Source organism: Staurois parvus, unplaced genomic scaffold (genome assembly GCF_062004578.1).
Source record: "Staurois parvus isolate SC_StPar_1 unplaced genomic scaffold, SC_StPar_1.0 ptg000096l, whole genome shotgun sequence".
NCBI classification, from domain to species: domain Eukaryota; kingdom Metazoa; phylum Chordata; class Amphibia; order Anura; family Ranidae; genus Staurois; species Staurois parvus.
This window is the reverse complement of record NW_028317892.1, coordinates 13,093,745-13,115,318: the sequence shown is the minus strand read 5'-3', so window position 1 is coordinate 13,115,318 and position 21,574 is coordinate 13,093,745. Positions and strand designations below refer to the sequence as shown.

Below are 21,574 nucleotides of genomic sequence, written 5' to 3'. Positions count from 1 at the left end.
TTCTTCTTTTCATTCTTCTTTTCATTCTTCTCATTCTTCTTTTCATTCTTCTTCTCATTCTTCTTCTTCTTTTCATTCTTCTTTTCATTCTTCTTCTCATTCTTCTTTTCATGAAGAAGAAAAGAAGAATGAAAAGAAGAATGAAAAGAAGAAGAATGAAAAGAAGAATGAGAAGAAGAATGAAAAGAAGAATGAGAAGAATGAAAAGAAGAATGAGAAGAATGAAAAGAAGAATGAAAAGAAGAAGAAGAAGAATGAAAAGAAGAAGAAGAATGAAAAGAAGAAGAAGAAGAATGAAAAGAAGAATGAGAAGAATGAAAAGAAGAAGAAGAAGAATGAAAAGAAGAATGAAAAGAAGAAGAAGAATGAAAAGAAGAAGAAGAAGAATGAAAAGAAGAAGAAGAAGAATGAAAAGAAGAATGAGAAGAATGAAAAGATTCTTCTTCTTCTTCTTTTCATTCTTCTTTTCATTCTTCTTCTTCTTTTCATTCTTCTTTTCATTCTTCTCATTCTTCTTTTCATTCTTCTTTTCATTCTTCTTCTCATTCTTCTTTTCATGAAGAAGAAAAGAAGAATGAGAAGAATGAAAAGAAGAATGAAAAGAAGAAGAAGAATGAAAAGAAGAATGAGAAGAAGAATGAAAAGAAGAATGAAAAGAAGAATGAGAAGAATGAAAAGAAGAATGGAAAGAAGAAGTATTCCAGTACAGCAAAAAGTGTATCTGCAGAGAGCTCCGCTATTTCTGACAGTTCTCTGACAGTTCCTTCACATGTACAGCGGTTGAAACATTGTATCTATTTATTTCCGAATAAAAACATCTGTATCCTAAATGGAAACAAATAGATACAATGTTTCAACCGCTGTACATGTGAAGGAACTGTCAGAGAACTGTCAGAAATAGCGGAGCTCTCTGCAGGGACACTTTTGCCGGCTGATCGGGAAAAATCCGATTCGCGCACCCGAATTATGCAAATATTCGGATTCGACGCGAATCGAATTTTTCCTGAAATTCGAAACGAATTCCACTTCGCCTGGTTCAATTCGCTCATCTCTAGTTAACACAATAGCCAGACAACTAGCATTCTCACAAGGAGCTCAGAAATGGCAGCGCCCATATTTTTTTTGAGAAAGGTTCCCTATAAACTTGGTGTATATTTTATTTTTGTATATGCGTATATTATATATGTGTATGTGGGTAAATTACTCCCTTGTAACACAGTGTGCCTTATGTAAGTTACCCACCTGCTTTGAAATGTATTGGAATAAATTGGTGAGTTATGGTATTGTGCATTTTGTATAATATATTTTTTTGTTCACACCTGGCCAAGCAGAAACTTGTGGTGCCATTATTTCCTAATGGCACCCCAAAGATGGGTAGCAGTTGCGTGTTTTCCATGTAACAAAATCCACAAAGCAAAACATGCTTGGAAATTTAGCATGTTTTTGGAGTGGATGGAGGCCCATTTAAATGAATGGTGCTGCTCCAAAAACGTGCTTAAAAAAAGCACAAAAAAGCTCAAGTGTGAATGGGGCTTAAGCTGTAAACGTTTAACCTTCCTAGAATTTAGTGTTCTGGGTTTTTTTTTATAGATGACAGTATCTTTTAGCTTTCCCTCTGCATTTTGCTTTAAAGTTGAACTCCAGGCAGATATCAAAGACACAAATTAATGCAGCTCTGTATTAATCAATGTCTTGTTTCACCAGCTGCATTGGGAAGCCTTGCCAAATACAGTCCCAACGCAAGAGAATGGAATGTTGAATTTATGCTCAGTGTTTACCAATCAGCTGTGATTCATCACAGCGCACTACAGTGGATTAGATATACACACAGCTGGTATGAATATGACATATTAAATAATTAAATGTATTCTTTGTAGGTACCTCAATTTGACTTGGTATGAAATTCCTGCAGTGCAATTAAAACCCCTTGGTGCCGACGTCACACAAATATGCGGTCTCACAGAACTGGGCTTTTTTCCGTGGTGCCGCATATTTGCGTACCTGTCTTTATGCTCGGAGCGTACCGCACATCACGGTGTCACTGAGAGTCCCGGGTCCCATTCTAACAATCGGGACCCGGGACTCCTGATTCCAGGTCACATGATCGCTGTGATAACCTCTGAGTGGCTATCACAGTGATCAGTCACTGTGAAGCCTGCCCCCCCTTGTTTTTTTTTTCTCTCTGAATGGAGGAGAGAGATACATTGTATCTCTCTCTCTCCTTTCATAGAGAAAAAAAACAACTTTGTGGAAAAAAAAAGATAAATATTAAAAAAGAAAAGAAAAAATAAAGAAAAAATACCTATATCAAGGTTTGATTTAGTTCAGTGCCAGGGTTAGTGTTTGAGTCAAGGTTAAGGTCAAAGGTCAGGGTCAAAGGTTAGGATTTTTAAAAAAATTTAAAATTGGTATCAGTATCAGTTAGTGTCAGTATCAGTGTGTTTCAGGTAAAAAAAACTAAATGTGCACTATTGTTTCTGGGCTGTAGTACAGGTACAAACAACAAAAAGTATACACATATATGGTATTGCTGCAACCATCAAGAGCTGGAAAATTTATTTTGGGTTGTTCTTTGGTGGTAGGTTATGGTAGTAACAAGAAACACACAGCTTAATTTAAAAAAATATATATTTTTTTACTATTTTGGGCCAGTTTTCCTTTACTAATAAAAAAAAATTCAGGAGATATCCATTACCATTTACCACCAAATGAAACCCAATTTGTCCTGAAAAAAACAAGGTATAATTCACCTGGATGTACAAAGTAGTCGTGATGATATGTACGGTTTTACTAACACATGTCAAAGCTGTAAAATTAAGATTTGTTTTACCCTTAACGTGAAAGGGTTAAGCAGAGCTCAGGCTAGCAGTAGGAGAAGCAGCACTAGGAGCCAATCAGTTGTACTAAAGTGCAAGCAGCATGGTGACAGGAGAATAGAGCAATTTGACAAAGATGAACTCATTCTCCTGCATCTCCTTCACTATCCAAGTAGAGGCTAGGAGATGGATAAGGCCTAGTTATGTTATAAAACTGCACTCAAGAAAAGTCAAGGCTGGTTGTGCTGTGTGTCAGAGTTGTGTAAATCAGAGTAATGGATAGACAGAAACACAATTCCTTTGGCAGGATTGCAGCTCTTACATATGCATTTTATGTGCCTATGTGCCTGGAGTTCAGCTCTAATATCCAGTACAAATTCATCATTACATGTGCTCTCTTTTTCCACCTTTTATCCTTTCTGGCAGACTAGAAATACTGCACACAACATTAACATAGAAGTGAATTCAGGGTCATTCAGAGAATAACAGTAATACATTGAAGTCACCTTTACATCCTGTAGATAGACTTTTACTAGGCTCACTTTCTCAGACTCCGGTGTCAGCTCTAGCCTACTGATGTTGGAGAATTCAGCTAAAGTTATCATAATGTTAAGCTTGTTATTGATAATCTGACTGATGCCATACTTTGCTCCAACAAGAAGTGTGACGTAGGATTCTCTGTCCTGCAGCTGGCAAGAAAAAAGAGTAAAGTAAATTAAATACTGTTATGACACGCTACATTAGGAAGGAATCATTTACAATGACAAATAGGTTTTCTTAGAAATATAAAGGGACCATACATTACAGCTACCTATAGAGTGCCATGCTGGTCAAGAAGTTACACAACATTGTATCCCCATGTTTTTAAAAATAGTACACTATCTCCTAATGCTTCCAATGGTGCAAATGTAGGTGTGAACATGGGACTGAAACACAATGCTCAGGATCCACAGAGGCTTCAAGACGTGCCTAAATTGGTTCTAAAGGCTGGACATTTTTTACCTTAATGCATTCCCTGCATTAAGATAAAACCTGTCCCTGTATTTGTGTTGCCCCCTCGCTCCCCCTGTATATGTACCTGAGCCTGGACTCGATCCAGTGCTGTATCCATCTACACCGGCTCTCTTCTACTCTCTGTGCTCACAGAGGCAGCAGCAAGAGTCATTGGCTCCTGCTGCTGTCAATCAAATCTTGTGAGCAGAGAGCAGGGGATGGGGCTGAGCCGCACTATGTGTGTCAATAAATGGCCACAGCCCAGCTCGTGAGCAGGGGACCTCAGCAGAGGTGGTTTGGGGCTGCTCTGTGCAATAATATTGCACATAGAAGGTAAGTATAACATGTTTATTATTTTAATTAAAAAAATATGCTTTACAATCATTTTAATTGTTCAAAATGATGACCACAGAAGGTAGATAGGATGCTGGCAAATCTTTCAGGTATAAAGCTGGTCACAAAAATTTACCAAAAGCTAAGAAATGTATACATACATGTAGCCAGGTGCTAGGCTAAGAATGGATAGTGAAAGAAATACTGGCTGCAGTTGCTCTTTGTAGCTGCTGCCCTGCAGTACTGAAGTAATTAACATCTACAGTTGTGTTCAAAATAATAGCAATGTGTTGAAAAAAGTGAATAAAGCTCAAAATCCTTCTAATAGCTTTTATTTCCATACACACAAATGCATTGGGAACACTACACATTCTATTCCAAATCAAAACATGAAGAAAAATATATCAAATTTGTGTTATTCCTCTAAAAAAATTGAAGAAAAGTGAATATTAAACTGTTAAAAAAAATAGCAGTGTTTGTATTCTTCTTTACAAACTCAAACATTCACTATATAAACTGAAAAATGTTTGAAGATTTTGCTTTCCTTTGAATCACTTAATTAATATTTAGTTGTATAAGCACCGTTTCCGAGAACTGCTGTACATCTGTGTTGCATGGAGTCAACCAACTTCTGGCACCTGTGAACAGGTATTCCAGCCCAGGATGATTGGACTACATTCCACAGTTCTTCTCTATTTCTTGGTTTTGCCTCAGAAACTGCATTTTTGATGTCACTCCACAAGTTTTCTATTGGATTAAGATCCAGGGATTGGGCTGGCCACTCCATAATGTCAATCGTGTTGGTCTGGAACCAATATGTTGCACGTTTACTGGTGTGTTTGGGGTCGTTGTCTTGTTGGAACACCCATTTCAAGGGCATTTCCTCTTCAGCATAATGCAGCATGACCTCTTCAAGTATTCTGATGTATTCAAACTGATCCATGATCCCTGGTATGCGATAAATAGGCCCAACACCGTAGTATGAGAAACATCCCCATATCATGATGCTTGTGCAACCATGCTTCACTGTCTTCACAGTGTACTGTGGCTTGAATTCAGTGTTTGGGGGTCGTCTGACAAACTGTCTCCGGCCACTAGACCCAAAAAGAACAATCTTACTTTCATCAGTCCACAAAATGTTGCGCCATTTCTCTTTAGGCCGGTCAATGTACTCTTTGGCAAATTGTAACCTCTTCAGCACGTCTTTTTTTCAACAGTGGGACTTTGCGGGGGCTTCTTGCAGATAGCTTGGCTTCACATAGGCGTCTTCTAATTGTAACAGTACTCACCGGTAACTTTAGACCTTCTTTTATCTTCCTGGAGCTGATTGCTGGCTGAGTCCTTGCCATTTTGGCTATTCTTCTATCCATTCGAATGGTAGTTTTTCGCTTTCTTCCACGTCTTTCAGGTTTTGGTTGCCATTTTAAAGCATTTGCGATCATTTTAGCTGAGCAGCCTATCATTTTCTGCACTTCTTTATATGTTTTCCCCTCTCCAATCAACTTTTTAATCAGGTACGCTGTTCTTCTGAACAATGTCTGGAACGACCCATTTTCCTCAGAATTTCAGAGAGAAATGCACTGTAACCAGCATGTACAACATTTGCTGCCTTCCTTCCTTAAATAAGGGCAATAATTGCCACCTGTTTTTCAAAGAATGAATGACCTCACTAATAGAACTCCACACTGCTATTATTTTGAACATACCCCTTTCAATTAGTGATTCAATTACACAGAATCAGCAGCATGCATGTCATGACTGTTGGGTCTGTTGGATTTCTATTACTCTACTACACCTGTTAGTAAATTATTTGCCATGTAGAAATATCATTTCTACCAAAAACAGTGATTGATCAGGTTAGTGATGTCTGACTGCTATTATTTTGAACACAACTGTATATCAGTAAGAGGAGGAAGCTGCTGAGCCAGAAGAGTTCAACAGCTTGAGTCACGCAGTACTGGACTGTGGGAACTGTAGTCTTGAGGAGAGACTCTACTGTGTAGTTAATAGCTTTTGAACTACATTCCCTAAACAGAAGATTTCTGGGAGGAGGGAAAAGAGCTGCATTTTTCCAGGCTGTACAGGACACAGCTTCCTCTTGCCATGAGGGAGAATGGACAGTGCACACGTGGCCCAAGGTGTACCATCACTACAGCATATCAGTGGCCTGAGAGGGATCCGGAGTGCTGAGTTCAGGTGTGCTGACAGTCACCAGGGTGCAGAGCAGAGAGTGGACTAATTGCTGTGTGTGAATGTATGGTAAGCTGCAATATTGCTGGGACTGGTGAGCTGCTGCTGCTGTGGGATTTACTACCTGCTGCTAGAGAGACTGAACCCTTTAGGAACAAACCATACAGCCATCTATTAGCCTTACTGATGCCTGCAGCCTTACATGAGAACTATTCTCATTTTCACCAGTAGTACAATTGGGCCCCAACGCTAGCTGGCTGAAGAGTTAAGACTAAAGAATGCCCATTTACAGCTGCTACACATAGAACTTTAAGTATTGCTAAGTATTATTAAGATGTACCTCTCACAGGACATTGCACCATATACTAATCATTATTCTAGAGTGCACTCTAGACTAGTTATAGTATTATTATTCACATTGCAGTGTAAGGGATTTCCGGCAAGAAGAATCATGATCGGAAATGCGCATAGGAATTCCTGCAGAAGAATTGCCGGTTGTGCGCATGCACGCAGGAATGCGCGATCGCGCACACGCACGTGCATACGCATGGCGAAGATTGGTGCCAGGCGGCCTATTTAAGGAGTGCCTCTGCTCATGTTCAGTGCTGACTGGTTTTCAGCTCCCCCGTGTCCTGCTTGTTCCTGTGTGATTCCTTTGTTGCTGATCCGGCTTGTTCCTCACCTGACTCTCATTGCTCTCCTGATACTGGTTCCTGACTTCGGCTCTGCTCCTGACCTTGGCTTTTCCTTCTGATTCTGTACCGTGCTGCCCGACTGTTGATGACCCTGGCTATTCCATGACATTGCTCCTGTCTCTTGTCCTCACTACCTGCCTTGCTCTGGTGCATGCCTGGCAATCTGCAAAACCTGCTCTGCCTACTACTACTGTGCCAAAATCAGAGGATCATCAGCCTTCCAAGGTCTTCATCTGCAAGAACTGCAAACAACAACTACTGGCACTCTTGTTCCCCTGGGTCCTAGACTCCCTCTGTTGCAACTCCAGTGGGGTCAGGGCTAGTGACACAAGTGAGGCCGACCTCGTCATTTCAGTCTCCCATCAGGTACGTGACATGCAGTTAATATTTATATGCATTGTTTATTGCTGACATTGTTGATCTATGTGTTTATTCCAGGCTAGTGGTACAGAACTCTATTCTAAGTTACTCAGAGACATAGTGATTATACTGTCTTGCAGACTCTGTCTAAACCTACTTTCTGTATGCTTATTCATGTTCATACCATTATTTATGCTAACCAATACATTGAGTTAATTTACCACTAAATGCTCTTGCATCTATTTCCTGGTACTAATTCACAGCCAAGTTAAAGGTATCTAGGCTTGTGTTCTTATAAGCACTTGCAGTAACTTCAATTCAACCAGGTGTGTCAGAGGGTTGAGGTTGTCCTTGGAGTTGAGGCACAGAATAGAGAACTCAAACTACCAAGTGGTTCCTGTGGGGGTAGTACTACATCCACAACTCCTTCACTTTAACTACCAGTCAGGTAGATCCTTGTATAGTCTAGCTGTTGGTAGATCTAAAGAAGATTGTCCAATCAGATTGTATGGTATTTACTGCTGACCATAAATGTCCCATACTGTCAAAAGCCTACAGAACACAAATGCGTAGGGGAATATCCAGCCATCTGGGGATGCAACTGTTTAAGGAATAATGCTCACAGAGGTTTTAATGTCATAGAAAGTGTGACAGTGACAGTTGTGTGAGTCAGTCTTTCTTAGTGAGAAGAATATTTTTGACCTTGTGTTTTTGACTTACATTGTTACATAGTTTATAAGGTTGAAAATGATACAGGTTGGTCCTGTCCATGATTAGTGAGGTTTGATCATGGATTTTTGGCTTGCTTCACACATTATTTTACCTGATGATCATCGCCCTAGAACCGGCCACTTTGTTGCCCCAGAACAGGGCCCTTTGTCTGAACTCAACAGGGCTCCTTCCTCATCCCAGAACCAGGCCCCTACATTGCCCCAGAATAGGACCCTTTCCTTGCCCCAGAACTGGATCCCTTCGTCACTTTAAAACTGGGCCCCTTCGTCACCCCGAAACCGGGCTCCTTTATTGCGCCAGAACTGTCAGTGGACAGAATAAAAAGTGAATGCAATGAAAAGCCCCTGCATTGATGTCAGTGGACACAATAACAACCCTCTGTATTGGTGTCAGTGAATGCAATAATAATCACTAGCATTGGTGTCAGTGGATGCAACAATAACCCCCAACATTGGTATCATATTGGTAAATTCAATAATAACATCCAGCATCAGTGTCATTGAGTATATTAATAACCCTCAGCATTGGCGTGATTAAGTGCAATAACCCCTGCATCTGCATCAATGAGTACAATATTAACCCCCAACATACTGTAGGTGCCAGTGAGTATAAAAATAACCCCAGCATCAGTGTCAGTGAGCGCAATAACCTCCAGAATCTATGTCAATGGATGCAATACAAACCCCTGATATTGGTTTCAGTAAGTTCAATAATACATTAACCCCCCCTAACCCCTTCATTGTGGTCAGTGGCAGTGAAATCTATCCCACTTTTACAACCCCTGCATTACAGGACACCGGCAGTGAAATTTAACTCCCTACTCCCCTGCAGTATGGTCAGTGGGAGTGAAATTTAACCCTCACTCTCCTGCATTGTGGTCAGTGGCAGTGATATTTACCCTCCCTCCACCCCCCTCTATTGTGGTCAGTGGCAGTGAAATTTACACAGACAAATCAGGGTAAAGTAGATAACACACAGTTTATGGGATAAGGCGCACTAAATACTATACATATATCCAACACTAGTAAAATTATGACTAGCATCAAATAGGGTAGCTTATTGTAGGTTCTGCCCTAGAAGAGTCTACCTTGCCGTGGTGGACAGGCTTGAAATCTTCTGGCCAAAAGTGTGTCTTTGAATGGAAGAGATCACTTCTCTACACAGATCTTCAATCATCAGTGAAAAGTAACCCCTTATCCTCTGCATTGTGGTCACTGGCAAGGAAATGTAACCCCCCTCTCTTCCGCATTGTGAAATTTATACAGATGGACAAACAAAATAGGGTTAAATACATTACACACAGGTTTTAGGATGAGACCTACTGTATACATACATCCAACACTAATGATGACTAGCATCAAGTAGGGTAGCTTAGTGTAGGTCCTGCCGTAGAAGAGTCTACCTTGCCAGGTGGGCAGGCTTGAAATCTGACTAAAAGTGTGTAATTGAATGGAAGAGAAGATTACTTCTCTGTAGAGATCTTCATTTTTGGTCAGTTGATTTAACCAAATGACTTGTTACTTAATGGGAGTGCAGTAAAATAATAATCTCTCTCTCTCTCTCTCCCCCTCACAGCCCCCCTTTCTTGTATCCAAGTCCCCTTCACAGCCACTCCCCATCCCTGCACCCCAGTCCCCCTCACAGCCCCCCTTTCTTGTATCCAAGTCTTCTTCACAGCCACCTCCCATCCCTGCACCCCAGTCCCCCTCACGGCTCCCCTTTCTTGTATTCAAGTCCCCTTCACAGCCTCCATTTCTTGTATCCAAGTCTCCTTCACAGCCCTCCCCCCTTTCCATGTATACCAGTCCTTTCACAAAATCCCTTTGCATCACAATGTCTCCTTTCCTTCAGTGTCCCCAGTCCCCCTTCACATCACAACCCCCTTTCTTACATCACAGACCTCCCCCTTTACATCAGTCCCCTTCACAGCCCCCTCCCATTTATTTGCATCCCAGTGCCCTTCACAGCCTCTCTTTTACTTGCATCCCAGTCCTCTTCACAGCCCCACCCCACTTTTCATGCATCCCTGTCCCCTTCACAGCCACCCGCTCTTTCCTTGCACCTAAGTCCCCTTTCTAAGTCCCCTTCACAACCCCGACCCCCTTTCTTGTATCCCAGTCTCTTTCACAGCCCCTCTTTCTTGTATACTAGTCTCTTTCACAGTGCCACCCCCCTTTCCTTGCATCCAAGTCTCCTTCACAGCCCCCACATACCCCAGTCCACCTCACAGCCCACCTTTCGTGTATCCAATTCTCCTTCACAGCTATCTCCCATCCCTGCAACCCAGTCCCCCTCACAGCCCCCCATTTCTTGTATCCAATTCTCCTTCACAACCACCTCCCATCCCTGCACCCCAGTCCCCCTAACAGCCCCCCCTTTCTTGTATCCAATTCTTCTTCACAGCCACCTCCCATCCCTGCACCCCAGTCCCCCTCACAGCTCCGATTTCTTGTATTCAAGTCCCCTTCACAACCCCCACCTTCCCTGCACCCCAATCCCCCTCACAGCCCTCCTTTCTTGTATCCATGTCCCCTTCACAGCCTCCATTTCTTGTATCCAAGTCCCCTTCACAGCCCTCCCCTCTTTCCATGTATACTAGTCCTTTCACAAACTCCCTTTGCATCACAATGTCTCCTTTCCTTCAGTGTCCCCAGTCCCCCTTCTTACATCACAGACCTCCCCATTTACATCAGTTCCCTTCACAGACCCCTCCCATTTATTTGCATCCCAGTCCCCTTCACAGCCCCTCTTTTACTTGCATCCCAGTCCACTTCACAGCCCCTCCCCACTTTCCATGCATCCCAGTCCCCTTCACAGCCACCCGCTCTTTCCTTGCATCTAAGTCCCCTTTCTAAGTCCCCTTCACAGCCCCCCCCCCTTTCTTGTATCCCAGTCTCTTTCACAGCCCCTCTTTCATGTATACTAGTCTCCTTCACAGTGCTACCCCCCTTTCCTTGCATCCAAGTCTCCGTCACAACCCCCACATACCCCAGTCCTCCTCACAGCCCCCCTTTCGTGTATCCAATTCTCCTTCACAGCCACCCCCTATCCCTGCACCCCAGTCCCCCTCACAGCTCCCCTTTCTTGTATCCAGGTCTCCTTAACAGCCACCCCCCATCCCTGCACCCCAGTCCCCCTCACAGCCCCCCTTCTTGTATCCAAGTCCCCTTCACAGCCTTCCCCCCTTTCCATGTATACCAGTCCCTTCACAATCTCCCTTTCTTGTTTCCAAGTTCCTTTCAAAGCCACCCCATCTTTACATCCCCCAGTCCGATTTACATGACAGCCTTCTAACTTATGTCCCATTTCCCCCTTCCAATCACAGTGTCTCTATGACCCTTCTAATTCTACCTTCACAGCGGTCAGTGGGCAGGTGGTGTGGTTTGTCTGGATGGGGGGCGGGACTTCCCAGCTTTTCCTGTTGGCGTGCAAGTTATTGCTGGGACCGCACCATGTCCTAGCAGTAAGTCTGAGACTTGTGAGCTTGGACAGTCCTGCCTTCTGCCTGCCAGGGATGAAGGCTGAGGTGACGGCAGGGGATGGAGTATTTCAGCTGGGAGAGGACACCCAGGCTGCTGGGTGACGGAGCGGCAGTCCGGATAGGACTGTCATTCGGTCCGGGTTCGAACCGCGGTTGGCCATTTAGTGATGCCTGATGTACAATGTCTGAACCTAGATGGGTCTGTCCTTTTGCAGAGATATGCAGGTAAAGGCATGGTCAGGAGGTAGTACTGAGATCTATGTGAGATGTAGTAAATACCTGGAAGTGTTACACTGACACATTACTTTGCATGCATGCACTTAACATAAAGAAAATTACGATGATAGGTCCACTTTAAAGTGAAGTTGTTCTTCAACCATTTTACATCCAATGTATGTGTAGGTGTCCTATGTTTTTATGTTGGGATTGATTATGGCAATGCTGGCTAATGGCACTTTAACACAGCATGTTGTGCTGCACTGCATTGCATGTACTTTGCCCGCTACTTTAACAGTGTGCACCTTCAAAATTAATGGCATTGTAACATACATATCTAAAGGAAGTCTATAATTTTATGATAAACCCAATCACTAGTGTGTTAAAGTATTTTTGAAAGTAATTTTCAATCTTTGAACTGCATATTTTCAACAAAATAATACCTAATGATTCTACCATCAAGAGCAATGTTAAAGTGACATTAAACCACATCTTTATTCTCCAAAAATAATCCATGCATATCTACTACTTGACTATGCTTGGATGTTGGTGGAAGGAATATCCTGCAGGCCTCTCAGAACCATAGGTAACCACAGTCATTAAGTACCATTACTGGAAACATCCAATATCTCAAGAGAAATTATCAAGGGAAATGATACAGTCCCATGGGTTAGTGGATACTAAACAAGGATAAGCTCAGGTGTGTTCGGACACAGGTCCAAACTCACCTGAGCAATCCTTCCGGGAAGATGTCAAAGCTGACAGCCAATTACAGGCGGTGGAGGAAAGTACACATGCCTCTTAGTTAAATTCAGCTTTAGGACAGGGGAATGCCAGCACCTTCTAAGATTGGCTGTTGGCTTTGACAGATTTCATGTGGGATAGCTCAGGAGGGTGCAGACTCATGTCCACGAATGCCTTAGCTCTTTCCTAATACTGAATTGGGGTGGGTGAAGCAGTGAACTCTACTTTGGAGCTCTCATCATAGAAGTCCAAGAATGGTGGTAGAGACTACAACTAACCTATTACAAGAATGCAGCAAATGATAACAGAATCCCATGACAACAGATCTGCAAACTTGTTCCAGGTCAGTGACTCAGAAATTATTGATGCTATTTAATTATTTGGCAGCAAGGCATCCAACACTTTCAGCAAAAATGGCAGTCAGCAAAGGTTTTCTTAAAACCTGTCCACCTATACATAATACCGATCACTGAAACAGCTTAGAAACCAAATAAAACAGCATTAAAATTGGTGAATGTCATTTCTCAACCCTTGCCCTTTATTGCTGGGACTGGATGTTCCTAGGATTGTTATTCTTAAGATGGACATACTTGGGTCAGTTTATTTTGATCAGCCATAAGGTCGATAACAAAATCAACAAATTCCCCCATCCACACAACTGAGATGGACAAAGGACTCATCTACTGCCAGAATATACTGATCAGTGCTGCAGCCGGTTGGCTGAAGTGCTGATCAAACAAGAATTCTCCAACAGGCCCATTCATGAGAAGTGGATAATTAGATTGACTTCTCACAAATGGGAATGCCCATAGATAGATTGAAATTCTCTTGGCCCCTGCTGAGTTGGACATATTTTGATCCATCTATGGCCAGCTTTAGCCATTACTACAATATATTGGTTACAAGCGTTATTTGGCCACTTTTTGTACTACTGACTTGGTTGCATTATGGAATTTCCACACTTTATTTGAAATGGATAATTGTAATTCAATAAAAATGTTTTGAGAAAAAAATTGGGGGATACAAAGCTCATTAAGAAAAATTAGGAACGTTGTTTAGAATAAACAGTTATATGATAGCATTTTTTTAAAACCAGGATCCAAGAAAATAATGTGGAAATTGGGAAGTATTTTATTACTTCCTTGGAGTGATCATTCCTTACTTCCTATGTCATGATCACAGTGAGAAAGTCAGAGGACAGAGAGAGCAATAAAAACATAACAGAGATTCCAGCACGTGCCTATTTACCATAAAAACATCTATATGCCTTCTACCAGATGGCCTTTTCTCATTTACTAAATGTGAACAGAGGGAAGTGCCAATTTATGCACTAGGCACAAGAACCCTATACTTTCCACCAATGCTATTATGAACAAAAAAAAATTCTGTGCCACTCAGGTAATAAGGAGAAGTAGGGGGAAGACAATAAAATGAAGTGCTCTATAAGAAGATAAAGGTGATTATTGAACACCCAAGGATGAAGAGAATAATAAAGTAACATTATGTGAAATGGTGGAGGTAGTGTGAGAATCTAATTAAAATGCAGCTATTATAAATTCAGCAGGGGATGATGCAGCCAGCTCTAAGGGCTTATAGGGTGGGTGTGTGTGTGTTGAGGGTGATCAGGATGCTCAGACGATACCATTTTTGTGGATGGAGCCCAGAACGTACGTGCACTAGGGGTACCTTTGCCAGAGGCATGCTCACCAATGCCCGGGTCCAGGGGGGAACTGATGCTTCCTCCAGTGAATGAACCAGGAAGCAATATACTGTATATTACTTCACTTCCTGATCAGCAGCTGTCATTCCCCAGGAGCGCTGGCTGGGGAAGAATGAACCCCTGATATCTCCAATAAAAGAACTTGTCACAGCCGATATGCACACAGGGGGCTATATATACCCTATACAATAAAGGTAAATTTTGAAAAAAGTGTAAACAATCTTTGTGACTAATTGAAAAAAATGTGTTGGGGTACCTATGTATGAAAATGGTGACTGTCCTACACATGTTATATATCGCTGTGCACACTGGAATGATACTGGAGCACAGCTCCCAGAAACCCTCTGCATCCCTTCCTGCTGATAACAACGCATTATATGACTGACACAGCTGATGGGGGCACATTTCTAACATACGTTGGCCCCATCACTCTGCTGCTGCTAGTGGTGCCATGGAAGTGCTCAAGCAAATTATATGGGTGCTGCAGCATATCCATTCATCCCCCTGGCATGATCTCTGCACTGATGAGTAAAGAACCTCTGTAGTTAGACCATTCATTTCAACAATATTCCCATAAGATTCCATGCATGTTTAATGTATTTTGTTATTTCGTTATTTACCTGTAATAGTCTCCCTTGTGTGAACATCCAAAAGCCTTGAGACTGCTGATGTGTGCTGTCATCTTGGATACAATGCCAGCAGTCCCAACAGACTTAGAGTAGTCACTCAAGTGATACTATATAGTTTTCCCTTTTGCCCCTTCCCTGATAACTATATAAAAGCTTATGTAAGGTAGTGAAGAGTGGAGGGGCTGGGCCAGCACAGACAGTAATTACACCCTAGTAGAGGAAAAGAGAGCTAAGACATTCAGGAGGGAAGGACTGTGCTAGGGTATCAACTCTTCTTGGAGTAGTTAAATCTACTAGAAAGTTTACGTAGTTCCAAAGGTTTTTTCCTTAATGCATTCTCTGTCCCCTATCTGTCCAACCCTCCTCTATCCCCAAACCTACCTTACTCCTGTCACTGCTCCAGTGCTGTCTTTGGCTACAGCACCGCTGCCCTCACTTCCTGCTTTCATAGAAGACACTGATGGCAGTTAGAGCCATAGGCTCCTGCTTCTGTCAGTCAAATTCCTGTGAAGAGGGAGTGGGGGCATGGTTTACCGGTGCTGTGTGTCTATGAATGCACACAGCCCAGCTCAGGAGCGCAAACGCACGGGTGCCTCCTTAGCACCCGATTTGCTAATGAGGCAACCGAAGCAGAAAGAAGCTGACAGCGTCAGCGAGTGAATACCAGTAGAGGAGGTAAAGGACATCCCTGTGCCATCATTGCACAGTACAGGTAAGTAAAACTTTTTTTTTAATTTTAAACTAAATTTAGCATTCAGTGTCACCTTAAGGAGCACTTTGCAAATGACTTATAAAAAATGTGAGAGCTACAGCCATGTTACAGAAACCATACCAACTCCATGGCATTAAACCCTTCACGCCGACCGCTTCCTGGCCCTTTTTTCATTTTTGTGGTGGTTTACTACTCCTTTAAATCATTCTTTGCACATTAAGCTAAATTGTCTTTGCCTTTGTACATACAGTTAGGTCCATATATATTTGGACACAGGCATAATTTTAGATTTTTTCAGGTATTTACCAAAACATATATAAGCTATAGTTATATAATGGATATGGGCTGAAAGTGCACACTCTCAGCTTTAATTTGAGGGTATGTACATCCAAATTGGAGGAAGGGTTTAGGAATTACAGCTCTTAAGAGCAGCTATCCCTCCTTTTTCAAGGGACCAAGAGTAATTGGACAATTGAATCAAAAGCTGTTTCATGGCCAGGTGTGGGTTACTCCTTCATTATTTCTTCAACAATTAAGCAGTAAAAGGTGTGGAGTTGATTCTAATTGTGGTATTTGCATTTGGAATCTATTGCTGTGAACCTATATCATGCATTCCAAGGAGCCGTTCATGCAAGTGAAACAGGCCATTGTAATGCTTCACAAACAAAACAAATCCATCAGAGAGATAGAAGCAACATTAGGAGTGGCCAAATCAACAGTTTGAGGAAAGAAGAATGCACTGGTGAGCTCAGCAACATAAAAAGGCATGGACGTCCATGGAAGACAACAGTGGTGGTTGATCGCAGGATCCTCTCTATGGTAAAGAAAAACCCATTCACAACATCCAGACAAGTGAAGGACACTCTCCAGGAGGTGGGCGTATCATTGTCAAAGTCTACAATCAAGAGAAGACTTCATGAGTGCAAATACAGAGGGTTCACCACAAGGTGCAAACCATTCATAAGCCTGAAGAATAGAAAAGCCAGATTAGACATTAAGATTAATTTGTACCAGAATGATGAGAAGAAAAAAGTGTGGAGAAGGTTTGGAACAGCTCATGATCCAAAGCATACAACATCATCTGTAAAACATGGTTAAGGCAGTGTGATGGCATGGGCATGTATGGCTTCCAGTGGCACTGGGTCATTGGTGTTTATTGATGATGTGACAGAAGATAGAAGCAGCCGGATGAATTCTGCAGTGTTTAGAGATATATTCTCAGCTCAGATTCAGCCAAATGCAGCAAAGCTGATTGAATGGTGCTTCACAGTACAGATTTACAATGATCCAAAACACACTGCAAAAGCAACCCAGGAGCTTTTGAAGGAAAAGAAGTGGAATATTCTGCAATGGCCAAGTCAATCACCTGATATCAACCCAATTGAGCATGCATTTCACTTGCTGAAGGCAAAACTAAAGGCAGAAAGACCCACAAACAAAGAACAACTGAAGACAGCTGCACTTAGATTCTGGCAAAGCATCAGAAAGGAGGAAACCCAGTCTTTGGTAATGTCCATGGGTTCCAGACTTCAGGAAGTCATTGCCAGTAAAGGATTCTCAACAAAATATTAAAAATGAACATTTTATTTATGATTATATTCATTTGTCCAAGTACATTTGAGCCCCTGAAAATGGATGGACTGTGTTTAAAAATGGCTGCAGTTCTTAAAATTTGTACTTGATATTTATGTTCAACCCCTTGAAGTCTGCACTTCAAATTCATTTGGATTGTTTCGATTTAATTTATTCTAGTGGCATACAGAGCCAAAAGTATGAAAATTGTGCCTGTGTCCAAATATATATGGACCTAACTGTATAATATGTATACTCTAGAAACTGAGATCAAAATTTTAAATACATACCATTAATGTAGCATTAAATATTTTCCCTCCATAGGTTTTCAGGTCTCCAAGAATCTTTAAATATTGTAACCGGATTTGAGCTGCAGATACAGGTTGCTAAAGTGAGTCAAAATACATAAGAAAAATAGTTACCATTCTATTTTCTACAGAACGTTAGCTGAACTAGCTTTTCATAGTTATTAAAATAGACCAACTTCATTCCTTTTTCCTGCTCCAACAATATTGGCTTCTTCTTTTATAACATGCTTTCAAAGGAATGCATTTATACTACTTTTTGCCACATTAAAATTATTTTTTATTTCTTGTTACATCAATATTCTTGTTACCAAAACACTTGTTTTGCATTGCAATGTTGCTGATCTCTTTAAAGTAGGTATATGTTAACAAGCAAAGTGGTGACAATAGGTGATATAGCTCAGAACGAACGCACCAATGTCAAAAATCAATATGTAGTTTTCATATTCTATCTGTAGGTAAAAGATAAATATACAGAAATACATATATTGGTGCTGTCAATTAATTGGTATATTCTATTAGTCTTGCAATTTAGGGGCCACTGCCAGACAACACTGCCAAGTACTATGTTCTAAGACAGGGGTGGGCAACTGTGGCCCTCCAGCTGTTGTAGAACTACAAGTCCGATGAGGCATTGCAAAATGGACAGTTACAAGCATGACACCCAAAGGTAGAGGCATGATGGGACTTGTAGTTCACCAACAGCTGGAGGGCCACAGTTGCCCAACCCTGTTCTAAGAGACCTCCCTGCCAAATGCACCGACTTAGCAATACAGCCATCCCTAGGAGTCCTCCCTGCCTATTAGTGGACAATGAAGGGATGGCAGCACACTGATAATATGATCATTCTGCTCTTGCCTCATCTTAGGAAGCTTTCATTATAAGGTAAACAGTTTTGTGCAATGTAGTGAAACCTAACATACAGTTTGTACAGTACTACTTCTCTCTTACCAGGTCTGAGCAGGGGTGGACTGACCATTTGGAAACTCGGGCACTGCCCGAGGGCCCGGGGTCAGTAGTGGGCCCCATCAGATGCCCCTGGTACCTTTTTCATAGGCTTTTTTGAGCTTGGGCAAGGACACAGGGACCCCATGATCCCCTATTGCCCGGGGGCCCCATGAGTTGTCAGTCCGCCCCTGGGTCTGAGCACTGTTGTTCAGGGAACTACAAAATGCTAATATCAAGGTAGATTCAGGTACTTTTGCCAGCTGTATGTCAAGCTACATTATTTTTTAAAGGAATTCAGAACTGGATTAGAAGGTGACGTATTATTTTTATAGTAAAAAAAAACACAGAGTAAGCGAGCGCTTGAATACTAACACAGCAGCTGTACACCAAAAAAAAAGGCACCATATAACCTTCCGAGATGTAGATATACAAAGGGGGGGAGGTGCAGCGCTATAAATACTTAATAAACAGCAGATCGGATATATAATATATTAGACAGTGACTGAGTGGTAATGAAATAAGGCCACTGGATAGTGGCTACCAAAGTGAAAAGAGTGCAAAATAAGTAAGTAAAAGAGTCCAATGAAGAGGTGCTCTTAAGATCCAAGATGATCCTTATACGTCCAATGATTGGAACCGCAGGGTGATAAGTAATGTAAAGATTGCGCACTCACCAGATACGCAATCTTTATGCGCATTTGTATATACAGTCACCGGACCTCTGGAGTCATCAGACTGGTCTGGTCAGATCTGGTCAGCAACAATTTCCACTGCCTGGCGCTCGGATAGATGCGGCTGCTCTGTAGATCTGGCTGGTTTTCACCAGAGCTGTCAGCGTCCTTTTGTAATGCGCTCAGGACCTGGATCTATCCTCACTATACAGCACAGCTCTCTGGGGATGGATGTTGTATTATGCTCACACACTGTACATTGCAGTCAGCCTACTTCCTAGTCTGTTCCTAGTCACAGACTAGGAAGTAGGCTGACTGCAATGTGCAGTGTGTGAGCATAACACAACATCCATCCCCAGAGAGCTGTGCTGTATAGTGAGGATAGATCCAGGTCCTGAGTGCATTACAAAAGGACGCTGACAGCTCTGGTGAAAACCAGCCAGATCTACAGAGCAGCCGCATCTATCCGAGCGCCAGGCAGTGGAAATTGTTGCTGACCAGATCTGACCAGACCAGTCTGATGACTCCAGAGGTCCGATGACTGTATATACAAATGCGCATAAAGATTGCGTATCTGGTGAGTGCGCAATCTTTACATTACTTATCACCCTGCGGTTCCAATCATTGGACGTATAAGGATCATCTTGGATCTTAAGAGCACCTCTTCATTGGACTCTTTTACTTACTTATTTTGCACTCTTTTCACTTTGGTAGCCACTATCCAGTGGCCTTATTTCATTACCACTCAGTCACTGTCTAATATATTATATATCCGATCTGCTGTTTATTAAGTATTTATAGCGCTGCACCTCCCCCCCTTTGTATTATTTTTATAGTTCAGCATTAAAGTCTATGTATAGCCAAAATTATTCTTTTTAGTTATGGATAAACTGATCAACACTAACAGCCATTGTCCCACTACCCCCACCATAATACATTGATCAACACTCACAGCCATTGGCTACAAGTGCTGAATGAATTCTGGTTTTCAAGCATGTCCCTTTAACAAAAAAACAGTTGATAGACTGGCTTCTGTCACACAGAATACTGTACACACTGACTGAAGGTTTTTTCGGACAGTGTGTACCCAGCTAACAGTGGAGGTCATAAGGCCACCCTTTCAGGAAGCTAAAGAGCTTAATCCTCCACATCCTAAACAGAAAGGTTTTATTTAAAAATTTAGTAACATATTAAAAAAGGGGCTAAACGCCACTGAGGTGGAGAACTGATTGATCGATGGTCATCCAGGTGCTTTGTCTTTTCTGTTGTAAGCTGGGTTCCCTTCTTTATGTTATGCTCCTGTTATATGGTCTATACATGATTAGGCCTTGACTATTATGTGTGGTCCCCCAACTCTTTTTTCCCCCCTCCTCACTTATTTTTGTTTCTCTCCCTTGGGTTGTTTTGAACTGTTGTTGTTCTCTGTACATTTTGTTGGGCTTTGACCCTGTCCCTGCGTGGGCATCTGTTGCCTGTATGTCTTTTTATATGTTTAAAATATAAAAAAAAAAAAAAAGGGGGTGAAATGAGGAGCCAGGAAAGGCAAAAATGAACCCCTTGGTGCCGACGCCACCCAGCCCTTTTAGGGTTTCAGAAGCCGGGAGGCGGGGTGGGGTTTTAGGGTCATGTGACCGCTGTGATTCGCTGTCACGGCGGTCACATGATCAAAAGAGGAGATCGGGACCTTTCCGTGAGTACCGTGAGTTCCGTGAGTACCGGCAGGGCGCACGCTCTCAGCATATATGTTTTTCTTAATTGCACGCAAATGTGTGGCCTCCCGGCATCTGGGCCTTGACACCGAGCGGCCGCACAAGAGGTTAAGCAGATTAAACTTCAGCTTTTAGATAATAATTGAATAGCAAATACACTCACCGGCAACTTTATTAGGTACACCTATTCAATTGCTTGGTAACACAAATTGCTAATCAGCCAATCACATGGCAGCAACTCAATGCATTTAGGCATCTAGAGGTGGTGAAGATGACTTGCTGAAGTTCAAATTGAGAATCAGAATGGGGAAGAAAGTGGATTTTAGTGACTTTGAATATGGCATGGTTGAGTATTTCAAAAACTGCTGATCTACTGGGATTTTCACACACAACCATCTCTAGGGCTTACAGAGAATGGTCCGAAAAAGAGAAAATATCCAGTGAGCGGCAGTTGTGTGGACAAAAATGGCTTTTTGATGTCAGAGGCTAGAGGAGAATGGGCAGACTGGTTTGAGATGATAGAAAGGCAACAGTGACTCAAATAACCACTTGTTACAATCAAGGTATGCAGAATACCATCTCTGAACCCGCAACACTTCGAACATTGAAGCAAATGGGCTACAGCAGCAGAAGACCACACCAGGTGCCACTACTGTCAGCTAAGAACAGAAAACGGAGGCTACAGTTTGCACAGGCTCACCAAAATTGGACAATAGAAGATTGGAAAAACATTGCCTGGTCTGATGAG

At 42.1% G+C, this 21,574-nt stretch overlaps 1 protein-coding gene across 1 annotated transcript in view; it reads right to left on the bottom strand.

Moving 5' to 3' along the window:
• FRMPD1 (FERM and PDZ domain containing 1) overlaps positions 1-21,574 on the bottom strand; it is a 128,103-nt gene that overhangs the window by 22,400 nt on the left and 84,129 nt on the right. Inside the window, exons 12-13 of the mRNA XM_089670914.1 lie at positions 17,484-17,579; positions 3,323-3,505 (exon numbers count right to left, since the gene is read on the bottom strand). Coding sequence (XP_089527040.1) covers positions 3,323-3,505; positions 17,484-17,579 — 279 coding nt within the window. The remainder of the gene's footprint in view (positions 1-3,322; positions 3,506-17,483; positions 17,580-21,574) is intronic.